General features: G+C 35.7%; 2 protein-coding genes and 2 pseudogenes across 2 annotated transcripts; all 4 read right to left on the reverse strand.

Annotated features, from left to right (window-relative positions):
- Positions 1 to 1,851: 1,851 nt before the first annotated feature.
- LOC116136476 (alpha-1,3-arabinosyltransferase XAT3-like) lies at positions 1,852 to 3,450 on the reverse strand. The gene is made up of 2 exons (XM_031422177.1): positions 3,121 to 3,450; positions 1,852 to 3,032 (listed from the first exon to the last, which is right to left on the reverse strand). Exons 1-2 carry the CDS (start codon positions 3,437 to 3,439, stop codon positions 1,852 to 1,854), a joined length of 1,500 nt encoding a protein of 499 aa, XP_031278037.1. The 5' UTR covers positions 3,440 to 3,450.
- Positions 3,451 to 6,430: 2,980 nt separating this feature from the next.
- LOC116136477 lies at positions 6,431 to 9,161 on the reverse strand (annotated as a pseudogene).
- A 730-nt stretch (positions 9,162 to 9,891) lies between these two features.
- On the reverse strand, positions 9,892 to 12,278 carry LOC116136464 (serine carboxypeptidase-like 51). The gene is made up of 12 exons (XM_031422163.1): positions 12,246 to 12,278; positions 12,049 to 12,155; positions 11,717 to 11,961; positions 11,548 to 11,591; positions 11,374 to 11,441; positions 11,182 to 11,284; positions 10,863 to 11,074; positions 10,701 to 10,770; positions 10,563 to 10,613; positions 10,420 to 10,472; positions 10,204 to 10,339; positions 9,892 to 10,116 (listed from the first exon to the last, which is right to left on the reverse strand). The coding sequence occupies exons 1-12, from the start codon at positions 12,276 to 12,278 to the stop codon at positions 10,051 to 10,053; spliced, it is 1,188 nt and encodes a 395-aa protein (XP_031278023.1). The 3' UTR covers positions 9,892 to 10,050.
- A 4,824-nt stretch (positions 12,279 to 17,102) lies between these two features.
- LOC116136465 lies at positions 17,103 to 18,703 on the reverse strand (annotated as a pseudogene).
- Positions 18,704 to 23,617: the final 4,914 nt, after the last annotated feature.

Consider the following 23,617-nt stretch of genomic DNA (forward strand, 5'->3'; position numbering starts at 1 on the left):
CACTAAAACTAATCTAATTACTTGTTGGAGTTCAAAGAAGCAATGCAGAAGGAATTTGATATGTCTGACCTCTGGGAGATGAGCTACTTTCTTGGCATGGAAATATTTCAAGGTTCTTATGGTATACTTGTATGCCAAAGGAAGTAAGCAAATGAGGTTTTAAAAAAGTTTGGTATGGAGAATAGCAAATCAGTGGACACATCGTTGGTCCCAAGTAAAAAATTGAGTAAAAATGATGGTGCAGAAGTAGTAGATGAGGTTGTTTACAGAAGTTTAATTGGTTGCTTGCTGTATTTAATAGCAACCAGACTAGACATCATATACTCCACTAGCTTGTTGTCTGGATTTATGAGCAATCCAAGTGAAACACATTTCAGGGCAGCCAAGAGAATACTGAGGTATATTAAGGGTACTGTAAAATTGGGAATATGGTTTAAGAGGTCTGAAAAATTCAATTTGAGAGGTTTTTCAGACAGTGACTACGCTAGTTCCATTGATGATATGAGGAGCACTTCGGATTACATTTTCTTCTTGAATGTAGGAACCTTCAGTTGGATGTCCAAAAAGCAGGAAACTATTGTACAATCCATGGCTGAAGTAGAGTATATCTCTACTACTGCTACCGTGAACCAGACTATTTGGTTGAGGAAAATTCTAGAAGATGAAAAGCTGAAACAGAGCAGTTCAACGATTATCCTCTGTGATAATCAATTAGCTGTGGCAATAGCAAAGAAACCTATGTTGCGTGGTCGAACCAAACACATTAGGATCAAGTATCATGCTATAAGGGAGGTTGAACTGATTGAAGAAGTCAGTTTAGCTCACTGCAGAGGAGAGGACCAGGTTGCAGAAAAATGACTAAAGCTCTAAGCAAGTCCAAATTTGAAAAACTTAGGCTGAAGCTTGGTGTTTCTAGCAAAACATCAAGAAGGAGTGTTGATGGCAGTAATGTTTTACTAAAAACATAAAGATAGGCTGCTAGTTTGTAGGATTTTGGCACTAAGTTTGAAGTTTGTAGGCTGAATTTGAATAATGGAGTTGTTAGATTTTTTTAATTGTAATGTGATATGTTAGATGTATATAGCTGTGTGTTATGACTTTGTATTAGTTTAATGTACTTGGATTAGGTGAATTGTATGGCTTAGTTTGAATTTGTTTAAAATATCCTACAAAAGTTGTTGTAACAGTGACATTTTAGGCTGTTATATGAGCTGCTTTGGTATAATGCAATTAAGCTTTTGAATGTTAGTAATAACCTTGTCTAGCTAAAAAACCTACAGAGATGCCTTAGTATTCTCTAGCTAAAAAACCTACAGAGATGCCTATTTCACCTGTGTATGAAGGAATGAATACAGTTGCAGAACTTCCATGAATCCTTGTTTCACGGTTGGTTTCGCAAAATTCTCATCTTTTCAGGAATTTGCAAACCGGTTCTATGTTCTGTGTTATAAAATTTGGAACTTCAGATACCAAATATCAAAACACTATATATATGTCATATAGGTTTATTACTAAGATCTAAATAATCTAATTGCTACTGTTGTTAATCAATTACTGGGAGCTGTGTGCATTGTGAACTTAAATACCCCTTAATTCATGCTTTTTTTATGGCAAAACCTCATAGGCATGCATCTTGAGTCGTTCAATTAAATACCCCTCGATAGTCAGTGGGTTGAGAAATTAAATGTAGGTATAATTGATCGTACATTTATAGTTTATTAAAATGCTAAGCTTCCTTGTACACATAGTATATTTTCTAATTAGAAACTGAAACAGTGAACGTAAAAGGACGATGGATTGAACAATTGATATTTGTTGAAATTGGTTTCCTATTGAAAAATATATGTATATCTAGCGAGACAAAAGCTCACGGGCTTTTAGCAGAGTACCTCTAAACCGTTTCAAATCAAGCTGTATATTTTGTTTGTCTAAGTACACTGACTTAAATGCTTCCCATCCTTGTTTCCGGATGGAGGAGGGGTCTTTCAGGACTTGATGATCAAGTGGGTATTGTTGTATTAGACTGCTTTCTTCTGCTCTGACCTTGTACTCCAAGTAACTCAAATTCATAGCCATTGAAGGCTCTTCAAAATAAAATCTTGATAACCATTCCTTCGCTAATGGTACTACTTGGATAACCACCGCGTTTTCAGGAAGAAAAACAATGTTGGTCAACCCAGCTCCATGAACTCCCAACAGTACATCACAAGAATTTACAAGTTCTGCAAATTTTTGTACGTTCATTGTTGCCTCCGCCACAATTACTTTGTATCCTAATCTTCTAGCCATTTCAACAATTTTACCTGCATTTGTAAAAGACCGTGTTCTCTTTCGAGAAATAATCAGAAGTCGAGGCTTTTTCTTTTCACCATCCTTGATTTTAATAGCTGTAGCTCTGGGTAATGAATATGAACTTCTTAATAACTCCCTGAAGTCTTTCATGGATTGAGAAGACTTAGAAGGATCAATGGTCAGCTCTCTACCGTCATAGCGTTTAAGGCCAATAATCCCTCTTGGAAAGCAGTGGACATCAGTTTCTTTGTCAATGTCGATGATATCATATCTAGACAGCTTCTTGAGTAGCTTTCTGAACTTCTTGATCCACCAATATCCGTTGTCTGTAATGAGAAATTGGACTTCTCCGTTGAACTGTCTAGAAGACATGTACAGAGGAATAACGATGTCAGTGAAGTCATGGAAATGGTTTCCTGCATATCCTGCATTGGAGAAAATAATGGCTGGAACGCTGTGATTTTTGGTGCATTGTGGGAGTTGTTGGGGATCAATCACTGACTTTACTGACCATTTCCTTACGCTATTCATTGCGGCTTCGTCTCCTTTTCGAGCATAAGGCCTGATAATCCATGAACTGTTTTGTGACGAGATTCCTGTTTGATGAGTACTTGAAGGAATAAATACAGAGGCGGAACTTCCATCAATCAATATATCATGGTTGGTCTCGCAAAAGTCTGACCTTATCGTGAAATTGCAGACTGGCTCTAGTACTACTTCCTTTGGGACAAACTCTGGAACTTCAGAAAGGAAACCCGAAATAACTCGAGTCAGTGATGATATAAGATAATAATCTTCATTTGTTAATACTAGTTAATCAAAACTTACCTTTAGCTATGTGCTGTAAATTGTCGTTATCCTTAACCAATTGGTGGGAGCTGTTCGTGATGTTCTTAACTGTTTGCTGAGAGCTATTACTAATTCCATCCACCAAAGGTAGAGATTTACTTACGTCCCCAACTATATTCCGGCTGCTGCTTGCATTCTTAACAATATGTTGGGAAGTAATATTGGTAATTTCATCAACTACATGTCGAGAATTATGGCTTATATTCTCATGGATGTATTTAGAGCTGCTAGTATCTCTGATTATTTTATTGGAACTCCTTGTGTCCTTGACCATTAACATCTTCAGACCGGCCCCCATCGATACCCGCAAATTTACTGCAAAACACATCCATCATAGTTAGAAAGATATATATGTGCTCTTACGTTGATTATATATAAGAACCAAAATGAAGTACTTACAAACTGGTAGCGGACCAAAATAAGGCTTAAACACAGTGCAGAAACTCAAAATGACCAGCAAGCAACCAAATAATGCCCCATATCTGAACTTCTTCTGCTCGTACCGGCTGAAGCTTCTAGCAAGTATAGAATCGTACTTCATTCTCTCTCTCTCTCTCTTAATATACCTAAGACAACACTAAGTGGCTAGTTCTACAATGCCATTCTGTATGCAAGATTATAATGCATTTAAACCCTTTTTGTCATGGAAAAACTTGTAGTTGATGTTTCAATTATGGAGGGCAGGTTAAGATTGGAATACCATTTTGTAAGTAGCAAGTGAAGTGCCAAGTGAAGAGAGGATTGGGGTGTAATTAGTTGTGAAATTATTGCTCCCCACGTATGATGTTGCTAATAAGCTTTGGTGGATTTTCTTATTTTGTGAAACGGTCCCAAAGGAAACCTTGTGACAGAAGCATCTCTTTTAATTAATGATAATTTATTTGGTGTTTTTCTTTTATATTCTGAGAATGAATTGCCGTCTGTGGATTCCAGATTTGAAAGCTATAAACCAACTAAACTTCATAAAATATAATTTTTCATGGAAATGAAAATAACCACTCTGATAAATAAAACAATATATCATTATTTAATTGGTATATTCAGGTACATGGGAAAGTGCCATAGAGCTTAATTAAGTGAGCCAAATCACCAAATAATGATCCATTAGTCATTAATCAACATAAAAATAAAAAATAAAAATAAAAATAAATAAAAAAGATTATTCATAAGACGTTTGCCTTCTATATATATAGCTTAGAATTTTTTCTCAAACATAGTCATAATAAATTTTCACAAGAAGAAATCGATTCCAACCAAAGAATGGTTATCTATTTTGTTCTTAAGATAAATTCTAAAAATGCATTTACTTNGAATGAATAAAGGGTTTCTCTACACTTTAACTCTTTTTAGCTCATATTATAAGCATCCTTTCCCATTTTGCCCTTGCCCTTCCTTAGAAATTCCATCTATATCCTTTGATTCTTTACAACTACACCCCCATCCAAACACAATCTCTACTAAATTTCCTTACATTTTACTCCCCACTTTTCCTACTAATTAGGGGTAGAATGGTCATTGTGTTCCAAAAGAAGAATTCTCTAGAAAACTCAAGAAACTTTTTATTAGGCTCGTCGTCGCGGCGAAGAACTTTCCGTCGCCCCGGCGAAACAAGGCAGAACCTACCCGTGGGTGCAGCTCCTCCTCGCCGCGGCGAAGCTTCTTCTTCGCCCCGGCGAAGATTGGATTTCCAAACTTCATCAAAATTCAACCAATTTCAAGACAACCAATCAACCAACTCAATTGAAACTGAAACAGTAAACTTTTAACTAATACAACAACTCTTAAATACGTACCTCAAGTGGGATATTACATTAACTGCATCATAAGTTAAAACTCATCGAAGAAATTGTGATCCATTTCAACTTGAAATGGTGAAAAGTTTCACATTTTAGCCAACATACAAGACTGGAAAAACCATAAGATAATTCTTGTGAACCATTAATAACAATAAGAAAATAACATTGTAAGACACATTCTTTCAATTGTAATAATTAACAAGTTCGCGTGTTATAAATGGGCTCGTGTGTCATAAATGGATTTGCGGGTTAAGAACCCTCAAGTTTAATTATAGATGGTGAAATCTACAGTTATGGAAAAGAGGATCTGATCCTGTGAAATTGATTCCACTAGCAATCCGTTGCACCTACACACATAAAGAAACAAGCATGAAGCAAACGGGAAACACCTAGGGTGGCGTTTGCCTTAGGCACTCCGACGCTCATCTTCGATTGAAAGAGGCTAATTTAGTGAAGGTAAGGGAAAGAGAGGGTTACCAATAGTTTAGTCGGAGACTAGAACTATGACGGCGATGTATAGCTCTCAAGCGTGAGAACAAGGGGATTTTTAGGTGTAAGGTTGAATGCCTCATGAGAGAACATACCTTTATTTATATTGTAGTTGTAGGATCTCCAAATCCTAGTAGGATTATGAGTCCATGGTAATAGAGATTTAGTGAATAGGAAAATCCTTGATTTCCTACATTTAAAGGAGTTAAAATCATATTCAATGTAAGATCCAGGATCTTAGAGGAATTAGGATATTGATGGGTCTTCTAGAAAGATCAGGACTATACTAAAATAGGAAGTAGATGGCTTTAGAGTTGGAATAAACTTTGGATTCTAGAATGATTTGGATTGATGGGCTATGGCCCATATAAATTGACGACGAGGCCTAATCGGATTTAGGCCTTAGTGGTCAGGCCCAATCTATGAATAGCCTGATTTGTGAAATGAGCTAGCCCATTATGAATATCTTATCGTGGATCCAACTAGGATTATGCCTTGACTTTGGGCTAGATAGAAGGTGTTTCGTATTTGGGCCTGCTAGGGCCTATACCATTTTTTGGCCCCAACAGTAATCGTGTTTAGCGTTCAAACTCGAACCCGACCCAAATATTATTTGTGTCAACTCAACCCGTTTAAATCGTGTCATGTTCATGTCAGGTTGGCGTGTCAATACTCGTTTTACCAGGTCTAATAAAAGGTGATTGTTAGAAGTTAAATTTATCTCATATCGTATAATTGTTGGATTGTTACGATGTATATATGTGGTTGGACATCATTTTTCTTTGAATTAGTTTTTAAAAGTGAGTTCTACCGATCCCATCTATTAGAAGATTAAGCATGTGACACCATATAGTTGTTGTGTTTTTGGAAGTGAGTTAATAATGACAAACACACTGTTCACTATTCATAAACACGACTGCAACAAATCTTTAAAACTCATTTACATAGTACAAATTCCATTTTATACAGAGATATATGTTTTCTAATAAACAATTAAGGTGACAAATGCTTTTAACGTTCAAGAATCTTTTGAGTCGCTGTAAATAATTCAAAGCTATTTAACTCTGCGTTGCAATGTCTCTAGTGATGGTATTTCTGCATTTTATGTTTAAGACTAATAATTTGGAGACCGAGTTATGTTCCCCACCATTTGTAGAGAAACTCAGGGCTGCTCTGCCGGAACCTGAGGAAATCAATTGATTTAACATCAAAAACTGAAGGTAAATGAGACCATTAAAGACCTTCTGATAAAGTACTCACGAAGTGACCAGATCCAAGAATCCAATAGAAAAATAAATTCTTGTATGAAGTGACAAATCCTTTGGTGATTGATTCATCATTTCCGCAGTATAAAGGAAAACGTTTCAAGCTAAAAAATCTTCCAGGCCATCCAACCTGAAGTAGAAGAACCAATTTACTGACAACATAACACTAAAATGAGAACAAAATTTAATTCTGAAAAAAGGAAATGAGTGCCATACTTGAGCTTCTGAACCCAAGCTTCAGCTCCTTTGGTTGAGCATATCACATCAAGCTATCATAAAATTCAACCAAACCATTTCAGTTTCAGGTTGTGATTGTGACAGCACCCGTTTGGATCCTCCCTATCCCACAGAATCTGTCTTGGCCGCCTAATTACTTAGGAGCACCCAGATCTTAAGAATATGGAGGGTCGGGACGGTCCTGTAAAGAAAATAAAATAATTCAATGTTTTCCTTTAACTCCAGATTGTGAAAAACGTTACCTGTCCATTGTATATCGTCACATTAATTCCCTTGGCCAGGAGCTCTTCCACCTTTAAAGTAAGATCTAAGTTAATTGAACCCAGAATATTAATTTTAATTAGCAGAATCGATACAAAAATAATTTAACACCACCTGTTTGATTCTTGGTTTCATGAAATCACCAATCATGGGTGGAAAAACTAACAGTTCTTCTTCTTTCCATCTGCAATACAACAGGTAATATCAGGAAGAAAAAAAAAAAAAAAAATGAAATTGTAGAGTAATCCAAACACAGTTCAGGAAAGTGGTGACAATCAATTGATACAAACTCTTCTTTTACCATTTTAGTAGCAGAAACTTACAATACGTGTTCAGGAATAATCTTAAACTTTTTTTTGATAGGTCCATTCATCAAGCTATCAAGGTCAACAGGTTCTTCATATCAGTTGTTGATAATTTCTTGCTGCTAAGATATTTTGAGTATCTATATACTCCAAGTCCTTTGAATTCCTTGGATGTCATTCCATCGATAATCAGGTCATTTCCAAGATCATGTAAGAAGTTATACAGGTCCTGAAACTCCAGTTGATACAATGTAACTAAAAATTATGTAACCATTGTGTGCATTTACATATTTTCTTGCTTGAGAGATCGAAAGATACCACATAGTTACTGTGCCTGAAAATTACATTCTCGAGTGCAATCCACGATGTGGTCGCGTTTTCATATTTACCTTCTGCAAGCTGGTGCTTAATCCTTAGAGCTAATCTGTTCTTGCAAAATGGATGATGTTAAATTAATTTGATTTTGCTTTTTAGTGTACTTAATCTTATAGATGACAACTTTAATCCGAACCTGTTTGATTTTATCAGGCCATTGTTGTCCATTCTTGACACGTCTTTGAGAAATGGTGCCCATGTAAACTGCATATCAAGACAAAAATTCACATATAAAAAATTGCACTTTGAAATTTTCTGACAAAGAAAGAACATACCACAGAATCTTCAGGAGAAATCCAGCTATCACCCAAAGCAACGCCTGTGTGCAGATACATAATCACATAATTAGATATTGTTAAATCACTCCAGTATGTATTATCTAAGTTCTTTCCTGAACAGAAGAACGAACATTGACAAACTAGATAAATTTACTGAAAACATAATGTTACCCCCAAGTTGAAGTTTCAATTCTCCAGCTTCAATGGCTCTTAGAGCTGATACTCCCAGAGTAACTGTAAATCGTCCTCCATATGACTCTCCGAAAATGAACAAGGGACTTATCTGAACGGTCTCATTTTCATTGAAGAGTTCCTTCAGCAAGATAGTTAAGTCAGAGGCTGCCTCTTCATCAGTTTTAACAAGCAATTTCTTGTCCTCCACATAGCTAAATCCTACTCCCACTGGACTATCCTGAATTCCGTTTAAATCAGGAAAAAGATTTACTTAAATTGTTGATATGATTCAGTAAAAAATTAAAGAAATGAAGTGACAAATATTTACCACAAATAAAAGATCTGCTTTCTTGAGCCATGCAAAATTTTTAGGCTTCAAATGGCCATCTAATGGTCCCATTTCTATGAAATTTCCCAACCCAACACCAGAGCTGCGCTGAAATAAGATATCAGAATCAGTTTAGATTCAAGGTTTAATCATATTGTGATTTTAATTGTTCCATGACCATATATATATATATTACTCACTGGGCCTTGGAGCCATAATAGTATTGGCCATGGCTTGGATGGATCTTCAACTCTGTATGGACTTTTATAAAGCCACCAAAACATGTGAGCTTCTGCATTGCAACAGTAATCATATGAATAATAATAACTTTAATTAACAGCAAGAAAAGAATTTGTAAATAGAAAGATTGAAGAATGTGTTACTTGGTCGAACTTCAACATATCCCCATTGTTCTCAGACCCATCATTGGTCCCTGAAGTGAGAGCAAGATTTCCGTGTAGCAAACTGGGGGATGATAACAAAAAAATGAAGGGCAGCAAATTTTTCTCCATGAAAAGAGTCTCTATGATCAAATGGAAAAGCTTGGGAGAGTTTGTACTAAAAGGAATCAATGTCGCATAAGGAACTTTATACTTGATCTCTTTGTCACATAGTAACAAACAAATGCAGATGAAAATTACAAGGTTGCGGAATATGACGATGAAAACACAAACAATGAGAAAATTACATGATGGTTTTGTTTGCATTAGCTTGAGAATTGTCAGAGTTAAGTAAGTCAAAAAACTATATGTATTTGAACGAAATGGAACAAATATATAATCCATGTTATCCGGCAACTGGCCTAGCAATTATAAAAGGTAAAATGCAACCAAATCAAATCAAAGCCTATCCAAAAATTTGAGTTGAGCAGATATCGAAAAGCTTTTTGAAGGTTCGAGAGTTATTTCTAAAATCAAAATGTTTGTTACAAGGTCTCAATCCTTAGTTGTAAGGTCATCTTGTACTGTAAATAATTCTATAAAAAAATCAAGGCCTGAGCTCTTGCTTTCTTAAGTACTGGATTGAGTCATCATTGTAGGTCGTGAGTGAAATAAGTACATGTGTATTCAACTAATCATGAGACACATGGCTTGTCCGCGTGCTTACATGGTGTCCCCGGATGGGAGTACATAAATTTCTTGCATTTACCTTATTAGTGCCATCTTTGCCTGCGCGATTTGTTTTTAGTTTTATTAATAGATTAATCTCTGTGCACAGACATAAAATATAACAATTCTCCGATTTTTATTGCAGAACAGTAATATCTTTTGTAATAAACTTTAAGTAGACAAATGCTTCGAGAAACTTTCATGAATTGCTGTGTATTTCTATTTTATTTCTTTCAATTCTGCGTATCGAAGTCTCTTGTGAATACTGTTTCTGCCCTTTATGAGTAAAATTCTAATTAGGTGAGCGAGTAATGTTTCCCACCATCTGTAGAGAAACACAAGGCTGCTCGGCTGGAACCTGAGAAAATTATAATTGTTCTCATCAGAAAAAAAATTGAGTGACGAAGGACATAATTAGAAAGCTATATATTGATGGAGTACTTACAAAGTGGCCAGCTGCAAGAATCCAATAGAAAAAGAAATTCTTATATGAACTAACAAATCCTTTAGTTGTTGAATCATTACTTCCACAGTATAAAGGAGAACGTTCCAAGCTTAAAAAATGTTTCAACCCTTCCCACCTGAATTTTAGAATCAGTTAATAAGTAACAGAACTACCAAAAATCGAACACACGAGATTAATTGGAGAAGAGAGTAATACTTGAGCTTCTGAATCCAGGCTTCTACTCCTTTTGTTGAGCATATCACATCAAGCTATCATAAATATCAACCAAAATTCAGTTGTTGGAGGTCAAAACATCTATTATTAATCAAAGTTTTCATGTCAAAAATTCAAACTCTTACCTGTCCATTGTATATCGTTACATTGATGCCCTTGGCTAGGAGCTCGTCCACCTGTTAAATCACAGAAGTTAAAGGCTGAGTGTTAATTAATTACTTTCCATAACTCAGACAATGTCTATACAAAACAAATTTTATCACCTCATTGATTCTTGGTTTCATAAAATTTCCAGTCATGGCTGAAAAAACTGAATATACTTGCTCCTCCCATCTGCAAGAGAGTGGTTAATGATCCACGTAGTCAGCCAAAGTGTTAACAACTTATACAAGCTCTTCTTCGTGGTTCAAGCAGCAGGAACTTACGTTACATTTTCAGGAATAATCTTTAACTTCTTTTTGATAGGCCCGTTCATTAATTTATAAAGGTCAACAGGCTGAGCTCCAGCGTCAGCTGTTGAAAATTTATTGTTGATAAGATATTTAGAATACTTATCTACTCCAAGTCCTTTCGATTCCGCTGTTGTTATTCTGAAAAAGGGGTCATTCCCAGCATCAAGCAAGAAGTTATAGAAGTCCTGCAAACTCCAATTATCACTATATTGCTAAAAATTCTGTAAGCCTTGTATTCGAAAGTGTGTGCAGATATGCATGAATTGATTTGTAGTGAGATAAAGAACCATACCACATTACTGTGATCCAAAATAACACCCTCGAGTTCACTCCATGTTGTTGTTGCATCTTCGTATTTACCTGCTGCTAGTTGCCGCTTAATCTTTAGAGCTAACCTGTTCTTGCAAATGGATTACGTTAACTTAATTTGAGTTTGCCTTTTTCGCAAACATTAATCAGAAACAATTAAATTCTTAATCTGAACCTGTTCGATTCATTCAAGCCTTTGTTGTCCATTCGTGACAGGTCTTTTAGAAGTGGTGCCCATGAAAACTGGATTAGTCATTAGGTGTAAGAAATTTTAATTGGAAAATCAAACTTATTTTTAGATGTACAGATATTTGGCACAGAGGAATTTTCTAATAATGAAATCTCATACCACAAAATCTTCGGGAGAAATCCAGGTATTACCCAAAGCAACTCCTGCATTTTGACACATGTAATAACATAATCAAATATTACTTCAATACGAAGATAAGTACTTTATAACATGCTATTAGAAATGTCTGCAGATGGAGGTAATTATGTAACAACATAATGTCAGTTACCCCCTAGTTGAAGCTTCAATTCTCCAGCTTCCATGGCTCTTACAGTTGATACCCCAAGAGTAGCAGCAAATTTTCCTCCATATGACTCTGCAAAAATGTATAAAGGACTTTTCTGAAGGGTCTCATTTCCATTGAAGAGCACCTTCAACAAGGTAGTTAAGTCCGTGGCAGCAGCCTCATCGGTTCTAACGAGCAAGTTCTCGTCATCGCCATCGACGTAACTAAATCCTGTTCCCTGGACTATCCTAAATTCCATTAAAGTAAAGAAAAAAGTTTACTCAAGAAGAAAGAGAAAAAAAAAAAAAAAAAAAAAAAATTTGAAGTTACTGAACATTGTACCACAAATAAAGATCTGCTTTCTTAAGCCATTCCGGGGTTGCAAATAGCCATCTAATGGTCCTATTTCTATGAAATTTCCAAGCCCAACACCAGAGACTCCCTAAATTTAGATATAAAAATCAAGTCAGATTAAACAAACATAACTACATTGCGAAAATCAAATTCTCATGTCTATAAAATATTTACTCACAGGACCTCCTTGGATCCACAGTAATGTGGCCATGGCTTGGATGGATCTTCAATTCTGTATGGACTCTTATAAAGCCACCAAACAGGTGAACCTCTGCATTGAACAAGTAAACATAAAGCATTAACAATAACATTAGCATAGTTTTAAAAATGTTCACATACTTGGTCGAACTTCAACATATCCCCATTGTTCAGAACCGTCATCGGTTCCTGCGCCGAATGCGAGATATCCATGGAGCAAACTAGAAGAGAACAACAAAAGAGTAAGGGTAGCAAGTTTTTCTCCATGGGAACACTCTCTGTGATCCAATGAAAATGCCTGGAAGAGTATATATAATAGAAGAAAACTGGCATAAGAAATTTCACCACTTTGATTGTCACTATCTGATATATAAGTGGCTGTGACAATTACACGCAATGAGAAGATTACAGGATTTGTTTGCATTAGTTTGAGAAAATGTCAAAAGATAAGTAAAATTTTTCTTGTATAGATAGAATAAACAGACAAATAGGAGAATGCAACCAAATGAAAGCGGATTACAATTTATAGTGAACCGATAATGAAACGTTGATTTAACTAGAGTAGTTTAGTTGAGTAAGGATTTGATAGTTACTTAAAGGAGTAAAAACCTCTAGGCTTGTAATATTTTCAACTATAAATAATTCAGTTTTGTTTTCTAAATTTTCTTTTAAAATACATCTTATATCGCCTTCTAGTCATCAACCTCCTTTTCTGTAATGTTATTAACAATTCTACTAACTCTTTTGAAGGAGTAAGATCCAGAATTTGAAATTAATGTCTCTGACAAGGCATAGTGTAAAGATTTCGTGTATTAAAATTCCAGTGAAAGAAGCTTTGAAATGATATTTAGAGAGAAGATAACTTATAAATATGCACTAGGATTCATTAAGCAAGTGCATCCTTGAAGTTAAGGGAGTGTGTCAGAGTTTTTACAGTGTATAAATCACGGAAGTAATAAAGCTTGAGTAAACGAGTATCGAATCCCAAGAGAATCACTACTACCAAGTATCAAAATAACATATCTTGTTACATTTGATTAATTAGATTCCTAAGAAATAATTTAATGAAAAATAAACAAACTAAAAATTAAACAAAAGCAAAATTTTATTATACTTTGGTAAAAATCAAGATGACTAAACTAGGACACAGATTTCACACCAATTTAATCTTATGCATTGACAATTATTGCTACCCTAATTAAACTTATCTAAAGGCCAAATTCCTTGATATTCTAATATTTTCTCTCGAACAACTACCAAATAACCCTTAATCAACAAACCAAAATATCTCTAAAATGGATTTACAAGTTAAGAGTCATTAAGTTTTATGGATTTACCAGAGCCTCACAGATCGTGATAACTTATCTTTAAAGTTCACTCAATCTGTGGTTATTACCTTAGACTAATTAAGTTTCATCTCTCAAATCTCGACCTAACCCATGATAGCATTCAATTGGGCCCTTAAGAATTGAAAGCATTAAGTGCAATAATAAAACTTAATAAAAATTAACAACAAATAATTCAATGCATATTCATAAAATTGGGTTGCATTCAGCCCTAGAAAAGAATTTAGTTTATACTTTCAATACTAAAAACAACCATTGTATTGAAGGACATGAGTACAAGAAAGAAAATAGAAAAATTTCTCTAACTAGTGAACCCAAAACTCAAGAATTCTGATCTCCAAAAAGTGGCCGATCTTCTCTCTTTCTTCTTATCTCCTTAAAAACCAATTAAAGACCCTTATTTATAGTGCTAGGGTTTGGAGGTTAATTAGACAAGAATTAAATGCCTTAGACAAGTTAGATTTGTACTAGGAAAATAAAATAGCCCATCAGGCCTGCATTCCATTACTTCAGTGACAGAAATAGTCGCAACGACGATCCTTCTTTCTGTTCGACGAATCTGGAATATTCAGAATTTAGTAAAGTCATCAACACTAATTTTATAGCTCTGAATAAGCTTTCCAACGTCACAAGAATTATCCAATTCCCATTTCTACAGCTCAAGTTATGATTAAAACATTGAAGCATGTTCATCTTGAAGAATTTTCAGGTTTTAAGTCTTATCTTTAATGCATCATAACTTCCCATTTTAACTCCAATTCTTGCACGTTTTCCTACTCTTCACAAATCCATCAACATCATTTTTCTTCATTCAAATATCGTTTATAACTTTAAAATGCTCAAAATACATCCGTGATCTCATAAAAAGTATTTATGAAGTAATTAACTCAAATTTTGTAGTTTAAACAAATTTTCTCACAAATAATCCAATTGAATCACTAACAAAACACGCATTTTCAATCTCTATAAGTGTGTAGAGCTATTGAAATAGAGTGTTTAGTGAGTAAACATTTATAGTGAAATAGTGTAAAAGTACAGTGAGTTTTACTTTAAATTAATGAAATTGTGCTCAAATTCTAATAGTTGCGGTTTTGAACGTCTTATGTACATAAATTTTTGGTCTCAGAATCTCTTTGGAGCTGCGACATAGTAAAAAACAAAGGCGGATGACAATTACTAGGAAACAAATTCCAGGAAATGACCATGAAAACACACACAAAGAGAAGATTACAGAATTGGTTTTGTCTTCACTAGTTTGAGAAATTTGTCGGAGACCGGAAGGAGATACAAACATTACGTCAATTATTATAGAATAAGAGAATAAAAGGTTCATCTTTTGATAAATTAAATTTGGTTAATTTATTAAAACTTTCTATTTAATTTTGGAACTCAAAAGAATTTGTGTGGAGATTAAATAATACCACTTGCCTTTGAAACTTTCAAATATCAATCCCAAAAGTCCAATCTTGTGAGCCAAATAAACTCATTTGTACCAAGTTTAAAGCCCATTCTTGCCAAATGGTGTTATACAGTTTTGTGCTGTGCGGACCTATGGACCCAACAGACCCATTCGTGCGATGCCTCTCAATCCGTGCTAAATTTATGATAACTGATAAGCTCAACAATTAACAGGCTCGTCCAAACTAAAAAGCTCAAATCAATACAGCCGAAAAACAAAAATGGCGACTCAACAGTTGATAGCAGAGCACCAAGAAGGAGCCGAGATCCACCATGGCGCCAATCTTTGCAAGCAAAAATGTCAGGAATTTCTCCAAGAACTCAACCTTCCTAAAGGTCTTCTCCCACTCAACGACCTCACCGAGATGGGTTATAACCGCGCCACTGGTTTCGTTTGGCTCAAGCAAAATAAACGTTACGAACACAAGTTCCATGCCATCGGACGCACCGTGCCTACGAAACCAAATTAACGGCGTTTGCTGAGAACCGTCGGATGCGTAAAATTAGTGGAATTAAAAGCAGTGCGCTGTTCATGTGGGTGAAGATTGGTGAAATGCCATAGATGATCCTAGTTCTGGGAAGGTGAAGTTCACAGCGCAGCTGGTCTCTCCCTGTCCTTCCCAATCTCTGCGTTCGAGATAGAAGAGAAGGACCACAAGTAATAATTGAAACTATGGGGGTCGATAGGAAATTTCAATAAAAATAATTTGTGTTTTCTTGATTGTGATTTAGTTCTGTGAGCAGAATGGGCAAGAGAGCATTTAATTATCTGGGTGTATGATTAAAATAAGTGGCATTATTATAGTTGGTCCGACGTAAATAAATCCTTGGCGTTGAGTTTTTTTCTGTGTCTAATGTAATCTACCCCAATATAAATATAAATATAACAATTCTCCAAATCTCAGTTACGGATAGTAATATGTTTTGTGTAGATAATAAAGCTAGAAATTCTTCGGGAAATTTTCACGAATCGCTGTGAAAATTTCTAATTTATTTAATTCGCTGATTTAAAGTCTCTTGTGAATCCTATTTTGTCTTTATGAGGAGAATTGTAATTAGGTGAGCCAGTAATGTTCCCCATCATCTGTAGAGAAACACAAGGGTGCTCTGCCGGAACCTGAGGAAATTATATATAACAGTTTTCAACACAAATATTGAGTGAGGAAGGAGATAATTTACAGAGCTATTTGATGGAGTACTTACAAAGTGGCCAGACCCAAGAATCCAGTAGAAAAAGAAATTCTTGTATGAAGTAACAAACTTTGGTGGGGATCATCGTTTCCACAGTATAAAGGAGAACGCTCCAAGCTTAAAAATCTTTCAACCCTTCCCACCTGAAATATAGAATCAGTTAAAAGTAACAGAACAACCAAAAAAAACACACAAGCATTGAATGAACAAGAGAGTAATACTTGAGCTTCTGAATCCAGGCTTCTACTCCTTTTGTTGAGCAATAAGAGAAAGCTATATAAATATTAACAAAAATTCAGTTGTTGGTGGTCAATATATATATTATTAATCAAGTTTTCATGTCAAAAATGAAAACTCCTGACCTGTCCATTGTATATCGTTACATTGATGCCCTTGGCTAGGAGTCGTCCCCCTTTAAACCACAAAGTTAAGGAAGAATGTTAATTAATTACTTTCTACAACTCAAACTTAATATGTTTTGTCAATAGAAAGAGGAGAAAACGAAGATGGATTAGAGAGGCCACAAAATCTAATTTAATAATAGCAATGAACAAAGAAATAAATCAAAACGAATCCTAGAGAATAATTAAATCCCTCATTATCTGTATCACAAAGTCTATATATACAAAAACAAATTCATTATTACCTCATCGATTCTTGGTTTCATAAATCACCAGCCATGGCAGGAAAACTAACCCAATTGTCATCCCAATCTGCTAGACAACAATGATTAGTAAGCTACAGAATAATCTCTTTGTAGTTTAAGCAACATCAACTTACGTTACATTTCAGGAATAATCTTTAACTTCTTTCTGATAGGCCCATTCATCAATTTATCAAGGTCAACAGGCTGAGGTCCCAGCATCAGCTGTTGAAAATTTCTTGGTGCTAAGATACTTAGAATAACGATCGATTCCAAGTGATCCTTTCAATTCCTCTGATGTTGTTCCCCCAATGGGGTCATTTTCAGTATCAAGTAAGAAGTTATAGAAATCTACAACAAAAAATTCTGTAAGCTTTGCGTGCAAATGTCCACAGAAAATATATAAGCATGAATTGATTGTGTGACATAAAGAACCATACACATTGTTACTGTGATCGAAAATAACACCCTCGAGTTTACTCCATGTTGTTGCAGCATCTTATATTTACCTGCTGCTAGTTGCTGCTTAATTTGGAGTAAACTGTTCTTGCAAAATGGATTATGCTAACTTAATTTGATTTTGCCTTTTTCGAAACATTAATCAGAGACAATTAAATTTTAATCTGAACCTGTTCGATTCATTCAAACCTTTGTTGTCCATTCGTGACAGCTCTTTGAGAAGTGGTGCCCATGAAAACTGCATTAATTAATCTTTAGTTGTAAGCAATTTTAATATGAAAATCAAGTCATTTTTAGATGGAGAAATATTTGGCACACAGAAATTTTCAATCAGTGGAACCACATACACAAAAATCTTCAGGAGAAATCCAGCTATCACCCAAAGCAACTCCTGCATTATTTGAACACAAATGTAATAACATACTCAATAGTACTTGAAATTTAGTTGAATCACAAAAAAATAATGTATTTGTTTTGTATGCATGCTGTGCCAATAAAAACATGTACTTAATTACCCCCGAGTTGAAGCTTCAATTCTCAGCTTCAATGGCTCTTATAGCTGATACCCTAAAGTAGCTGCAAATTTTCCTCCATATGACTCTGCAAAAATGTACAAAGCGCTTTGAAGGGTTTGTTTCCATTGAAGAGCTCCTTTAACAAGGTAGTTAAGTCAGTGGCTGCCTCTTCATCAGTTCCGACGACTAAAGTTCTCGTCGCCCACGTAACTAAATCCTGTTCCCACTGGATTATTCTAAATTCCATTAAAATTAAGAAAAATGTTTACTAAACTTGGTTTTTTTAGAAGGACGAATCGGAGTACTAAACATTGTACCAAAATAAAAGATCTGTTTCTTAAGCCATGTAGAATTCCGGGGCTGCAATGTCCATCTAATGGTCCATTCTATGAAATTTCCAAATGCAACACCAGAGCTTCCCTGAATATAATTAAGAGGTAAACCAGACTAAACAAACAAACTACGTTGCGATTATGGATTTTTTCATGTTTATAATTTTTACTCACAGGACCTCCTTGAAGCCATAGTAGTATCGGCCAAGGCTTGGATGGATCTTCAACTCTGTTTGGACTCTTATAAAGCCACCAAAACAGGTGAGCCTCTGGCCATTGCAAAAGTAACCATTGAAGCATTAAAAATAACATTAGCATCATCAAGAACAATTAATATTTTTTTAAGTTTTACAATTGTAACACTTACTTGGTCGAACTTCAACATATCCCCACTGTTCAGACCCATCATCGGTTCCTGCAGCGAACGCGAGATATCCATGGAGCAAACTAGAAGAGATCAACAACAAGAGAAAGAGTAGCATGTGTTTCTCCATGGGAACACTCTCTGTGATAAAATTAATGAAAAAAACTATGAAGAGTTTATATAAAATGAAGATAAGGTGGCCTAAGAAATTTCACCACTTTAATTAAGGTGGCCTAAGAAATTTCACCACTTTAATTGTCACTATCTGATAAATAAACCTAGATTTAACTAGATTAGTTTAGTTGAGTAAGGATTTGATAGTTAAACCTCTAGGCTTGTAGTCTTAATTTTCACTACTATAAATAATTCAGTTTTATTTTGTAATTGTCTTTTATATTTTCACCTTGTTTTACTTTTCCGATTCATCAAACTCCTTTTTTATATTGTAGTGACTAATTAGGGCTTTCAGATATACTGATTAAATCAATCAATGAGCTAACACAATCTTATCAATCAACAAGCAATCAATTAAGAGATTAAGAAAAGCATGAAATAACAAAAGAGGAAATTGACACAGGGGATTTATAGTGGTTCGGCTAAGATAGCCTACATCCACTCTTCAAGGCACACTATAGGGTATTTTATTACTCAAGGAAACCAAGATTACAGAGAGTATATAGCCAGGAAAAACAAAAAAGAACACACCCGAAATATCTCTTTGAAAACTCTGCTTTCTTCAGCACAATAGATCTGATTTTATACAGATCAGGACTCCATTGATCATCCTCCAGCTGTCCAGTATAATCAGCACTTTGTTAGAGAAGAGAAGCTGTAGAATCTTCTGTTGGTAGGGCTGAGAAGGAACCAGAAGAGAGCATGAGGTGAGCTGTGCATTTTGTTGAAACAGAATGGAATTCGGGTGCCAGATAATGCATTAAGTCCGATAGCTGAAACGCTGCTGTATTGGTTTAATGTTGAAGCTGATTTCTTTGATGAACTCCACCGTGGCATACACAAGCCACATCATCATCACAATTCTCCACCTTGACTTGTGAATTGACATCCTAAGTGGCCTTGGTAAATCTGAATTATGCTTGAACATGTAATAGGCTCATACAGAGCCTATGTTTATCTGCAGTGACTGGTTTTGTGAGCATGTCTGCAGGGTTGTGAGTGCCTCTTATCTTCTTAACCTTGACTTCTCCTTTTTCAATCAATTCTCTGATGAAGTGCATTCTAACATCTATGTGTTTCGTCCTCTCGTAGATGACTTGGTTCTTGGACAGATATATTGCACTCTGACTGTCACTTTTGATCTCCACAATTTTCTGTTCCAGCTCCAGTTCATTCACAAAACCCTTGAGCCATACTGCTTCCTTTGATGCTTCTGTCAAAGCTACATATTCAGATTCTGTTGATGAGAGAGTAACCATATGCTGAAGCTTTGATTTCCAGCTAATCACATTTCCCCATAGTGTAAAAACAAATCTTGAAGTGGACTTTCTCTTATCAAAGTCCCCTGCATAATCAGCATCAACATAATCTCTAATGCAGTATTTTTCTTCCTTGTTCTTACTAAAAACTATGCCCACAGATTTTGATCCTTGTAAGTATCTCAGAATCCATTTATGTAGACCAATGGAGTCTTCCCGGATTGCTCAAGAATCTACTTACTAAACTCACAAAGTATGCCAGATCTGGCCTGGTACAAACCATTAGGTACATTAGACTGCCTAGGGCATTTGCATATGGAATAGTGGACATTTCCTTTTGCTCTTCTTTTGTTTTCGGGCACTGATCATGGGAAAGTTTTATGTCTTGCCCTAGGGGAGTTTGGACAACCTTAGCATTCTGCATATTGAATTTCTGCAGAATTTTCTCTACATATTCTTCTTGAACCAGCTTCAATCTTCCTTGCATTCTGTCTCTTATAATGGTAATACCAAGAATCTTTTGAGCTTGACCCAGCTCCTTCATTTCAAACTTGGTATTGAGAATTTTCTTCAATCGAATAATCTTAGTTTTGTCATGGCAAGCAACCAACATGTCATCCACATAAAGTAACAAGTAAGTATAAGACAAATCAGAATTTCTTTTAAAATAAAAATAGCTATCAAATTGACATCTATTAAATCCAATTTCAACCATAAAAGAATCAAATTTCTTATACCATTATCGTGGTGATTGTTTTAGGCCATAAAGTGATTTTCTAAGAAGACAAACTTTACTTGCTGGTCCTGAATATCCCTCTGGCTGCTCCATCAGAATATTCTCTTCCAAGTCACCATGTAAAAAGGCTATTTTTACATCCAGTTGCTCCAGTTCCAGATTGAACTGTATAACCAAAGAAATCACAATTCTGATTGATGTATGCTTTACAACCGGGGAGAATATTTCATTGTAGTCTATGCCTTCCACTTGAGTAAATCCGTTTGCAACCAGTCTAGCTTTATACCTAGGTGAATCTTTTGAGGTTAGACCTGGTTTCCTTTTGAAAATCCACTTGCACTTAATCACCCTGCAGTTTTCTAGTTTATCAACTAGGGTCCAGGTATTGTTTTTCATTAAGGAATTGAATTCATCCTCGATTGCCCTTTTCCACTCAGTTTTATCAGGTCCTAGTATAGCTTCCTGAAATGTTTTAGGCTCATCATTCAGCTCTTCTTCTACCTGAAATGCATAAGCAACCAGATCTGCATATCCTAGTCTGTTGGGAGGTTTAATGACTCTCCTGTACATATCCCAAGCTAGCTGATAGTTTGTCAAGTCTGGTTCTTCTTCTCTTTGTTCATCCAACTCATCTATATTAGGATTTTCAAGATTTTCCTCTGTCTCATCAGCTCCACCTTGATGATTAGTAACTACATCCTGAATTTCCAATTCTAGAAGATCTGATCCTGAGTTATTATCAACTGATTTTGATCCTGAGTCACTATCAACAAATTTTTCAGGTTCACATTCTAGTCCAGGAAGGACTTCTTCCCTAAAAACCACATCCCTACTGATTATACACTTCTTGGTTTCTAGATTCCAGAACTTATAACCTTTTGCTCCCTCTGGATATCCAAGAAACAGACACTTTATAGCTCTAGGTTTCAGCTTATCATCCTTTACATGAACATAAGATAGACACCCAAAAACTCTTAAGTTGTCCAGCTTTATAAGGTGTCCAGTCCATTTTTCTAAGGGCACCTTGAAACCTATGGCAGATGAAGGGGTTCTATTGATCAAATACACCACAGTATGTGCAGCTCCTGCCCATAATTTTATAGGTAGCTTAGAGTTTGACAGGATGCTCCTAACTTTGTCTAGGATGGTCCTATTCATTCTTTCATAGAGGCCATTCTGTTGTGGGGTATTTCTAACAGTTTTGTGCCTAACAATTCCATGGTTTTTACAGAAATTATTGAATTCATCATTTACAAACTCAAGACCATTATCCGTCCTAAGCCTTTTAAGTTTCTTCCCAGATTGAGTTTCAACCATTATTTTCCATTCCTTAAACCTAAGAAATGCCTCATCCTTAGTCTTCAGAAAGTAAACCTAGACATGCTTAGAATAATCATCCACAAAGCTAATGAAATACCTACAGCCCCCTAGTGAGTAGTGTCTAGCTGGTCCCCATACATCTGAGTGAACATACTCAAGTGGTGAGCTTGAGTAATGCTTACCAGATCCAAATTTTACCCTGCACATTTTGCCAAAAATACAGTGTTCACAGAAGGTTAAGTTTCCAGTTTGATCCCCTCCTAACAGGTTCTGTTTACTCAACTCAACTAACCCTCTTTCATTAACATGTGCCAACCTTTGATGCCACAGTGAGGTTTTATCCTGTGTTACTGGAGACCCTACAGCAATTATGCCATAATCTGTCCTACCCTTTAACACATAGAGACCATTTTTCTTTTCACCTTTCATCACTATTAATGACCCTTTCATTACACTAAGACTTCCACTTGAAGCTTTGTAACTTAGTCCTATTGAGTCTAGGGTACCTAGTGATATTATATTCCTCTTGAGATCAGGGATGTATCTTACATTGGTGAGAGTTTTGGTTAGGCCATTGTGCAGGCTCAGCTTAACTGTACCTATGCCCTTAATGCCACATACTGCATTATTTCCCATCACAACCTTTCCACCATCTATAATTTGAAAAGAGCTAAACCACTCCCTATTTGGTGTCATGTGGTAGGTACATCCTGTGTCTAAGATCCATTCTTCACTATTTCTGCCTTCATAGATGACTAATACTTCAGAACTTTCATAACCTTCAGACACAACACTAGCACCGCCCTCTTCTTCCTCCTTTCCATGCTTTTTCTTATTTTTCCTCTCAGGACAGTCCCTCCTAAGATGCCATTCTTTGTGACAGAAAAAACACTTCCACTTCCCAGTTTTGGACTTAGATCTATTCCTATTTTGTCCCCCCTTTTTCTAGTTTCTCTTTTCTGATCTACCCCTTACCATGAGACCTTCCCCATCACTGCCTAATGTCATTCTGTTCTCTCTATCCTTAGCTGTATAGCTTCTACAACCTTTTCTAATTTAAGTGTCTGCCTACCATATTTTAATGTTTCTACAAAATTTGAGTAAGGTTTAGGTAGGGAATTTAGAAGAATTACATCTTGATCTTCATTATCAACCTCTACTAATATGCTTTCTAAATCTTGTATAAGTTTCAGAAACTCATCCTTATTGTCTTTTAAAGATTTCTGCTCATCCATTTTAAACCCAAACAATCTTTGTTTTAAATACAATCTATTAGGAACAGCTTTAGATTGGTACAGAGAACTAACCTGTCCAAATCTCAACAACAGTTTTCTCCTTCTTCACTTCTCGCAAGACTTTGTCACCCAGTCCTAGGATCAAGGGGCTCTTAGCTTTGTTGAGCACATCCTGCTTCTCTGCTTCAATCAAGGTCTCAGGCAGCTCAGATTCTCCTTTTAGAGCTAATGCCAATCCCTCTTTAATCAGTACAGCTTCCATTTTCATCTTCTAGAGTCCAAAATCATTTTCCCCTGTAAACTTTTCGAGTTCAAATTTA

This window comes from Pistacia vera, unplaced genomic scaffold, assembly GCF_008641045.1.
Source record: "Pistacia vera cultivar Batoury unplaced genomic scaffold, PisVer_v2 Contig314, whole genome shotgun sequence".
Lineage (NCBI taxonomy): Eukaryota > Viridiplantae > Streptophyta > Magnoliopsida > Sapindales > Anacardiaceae > Pistacia > Pistacia vera.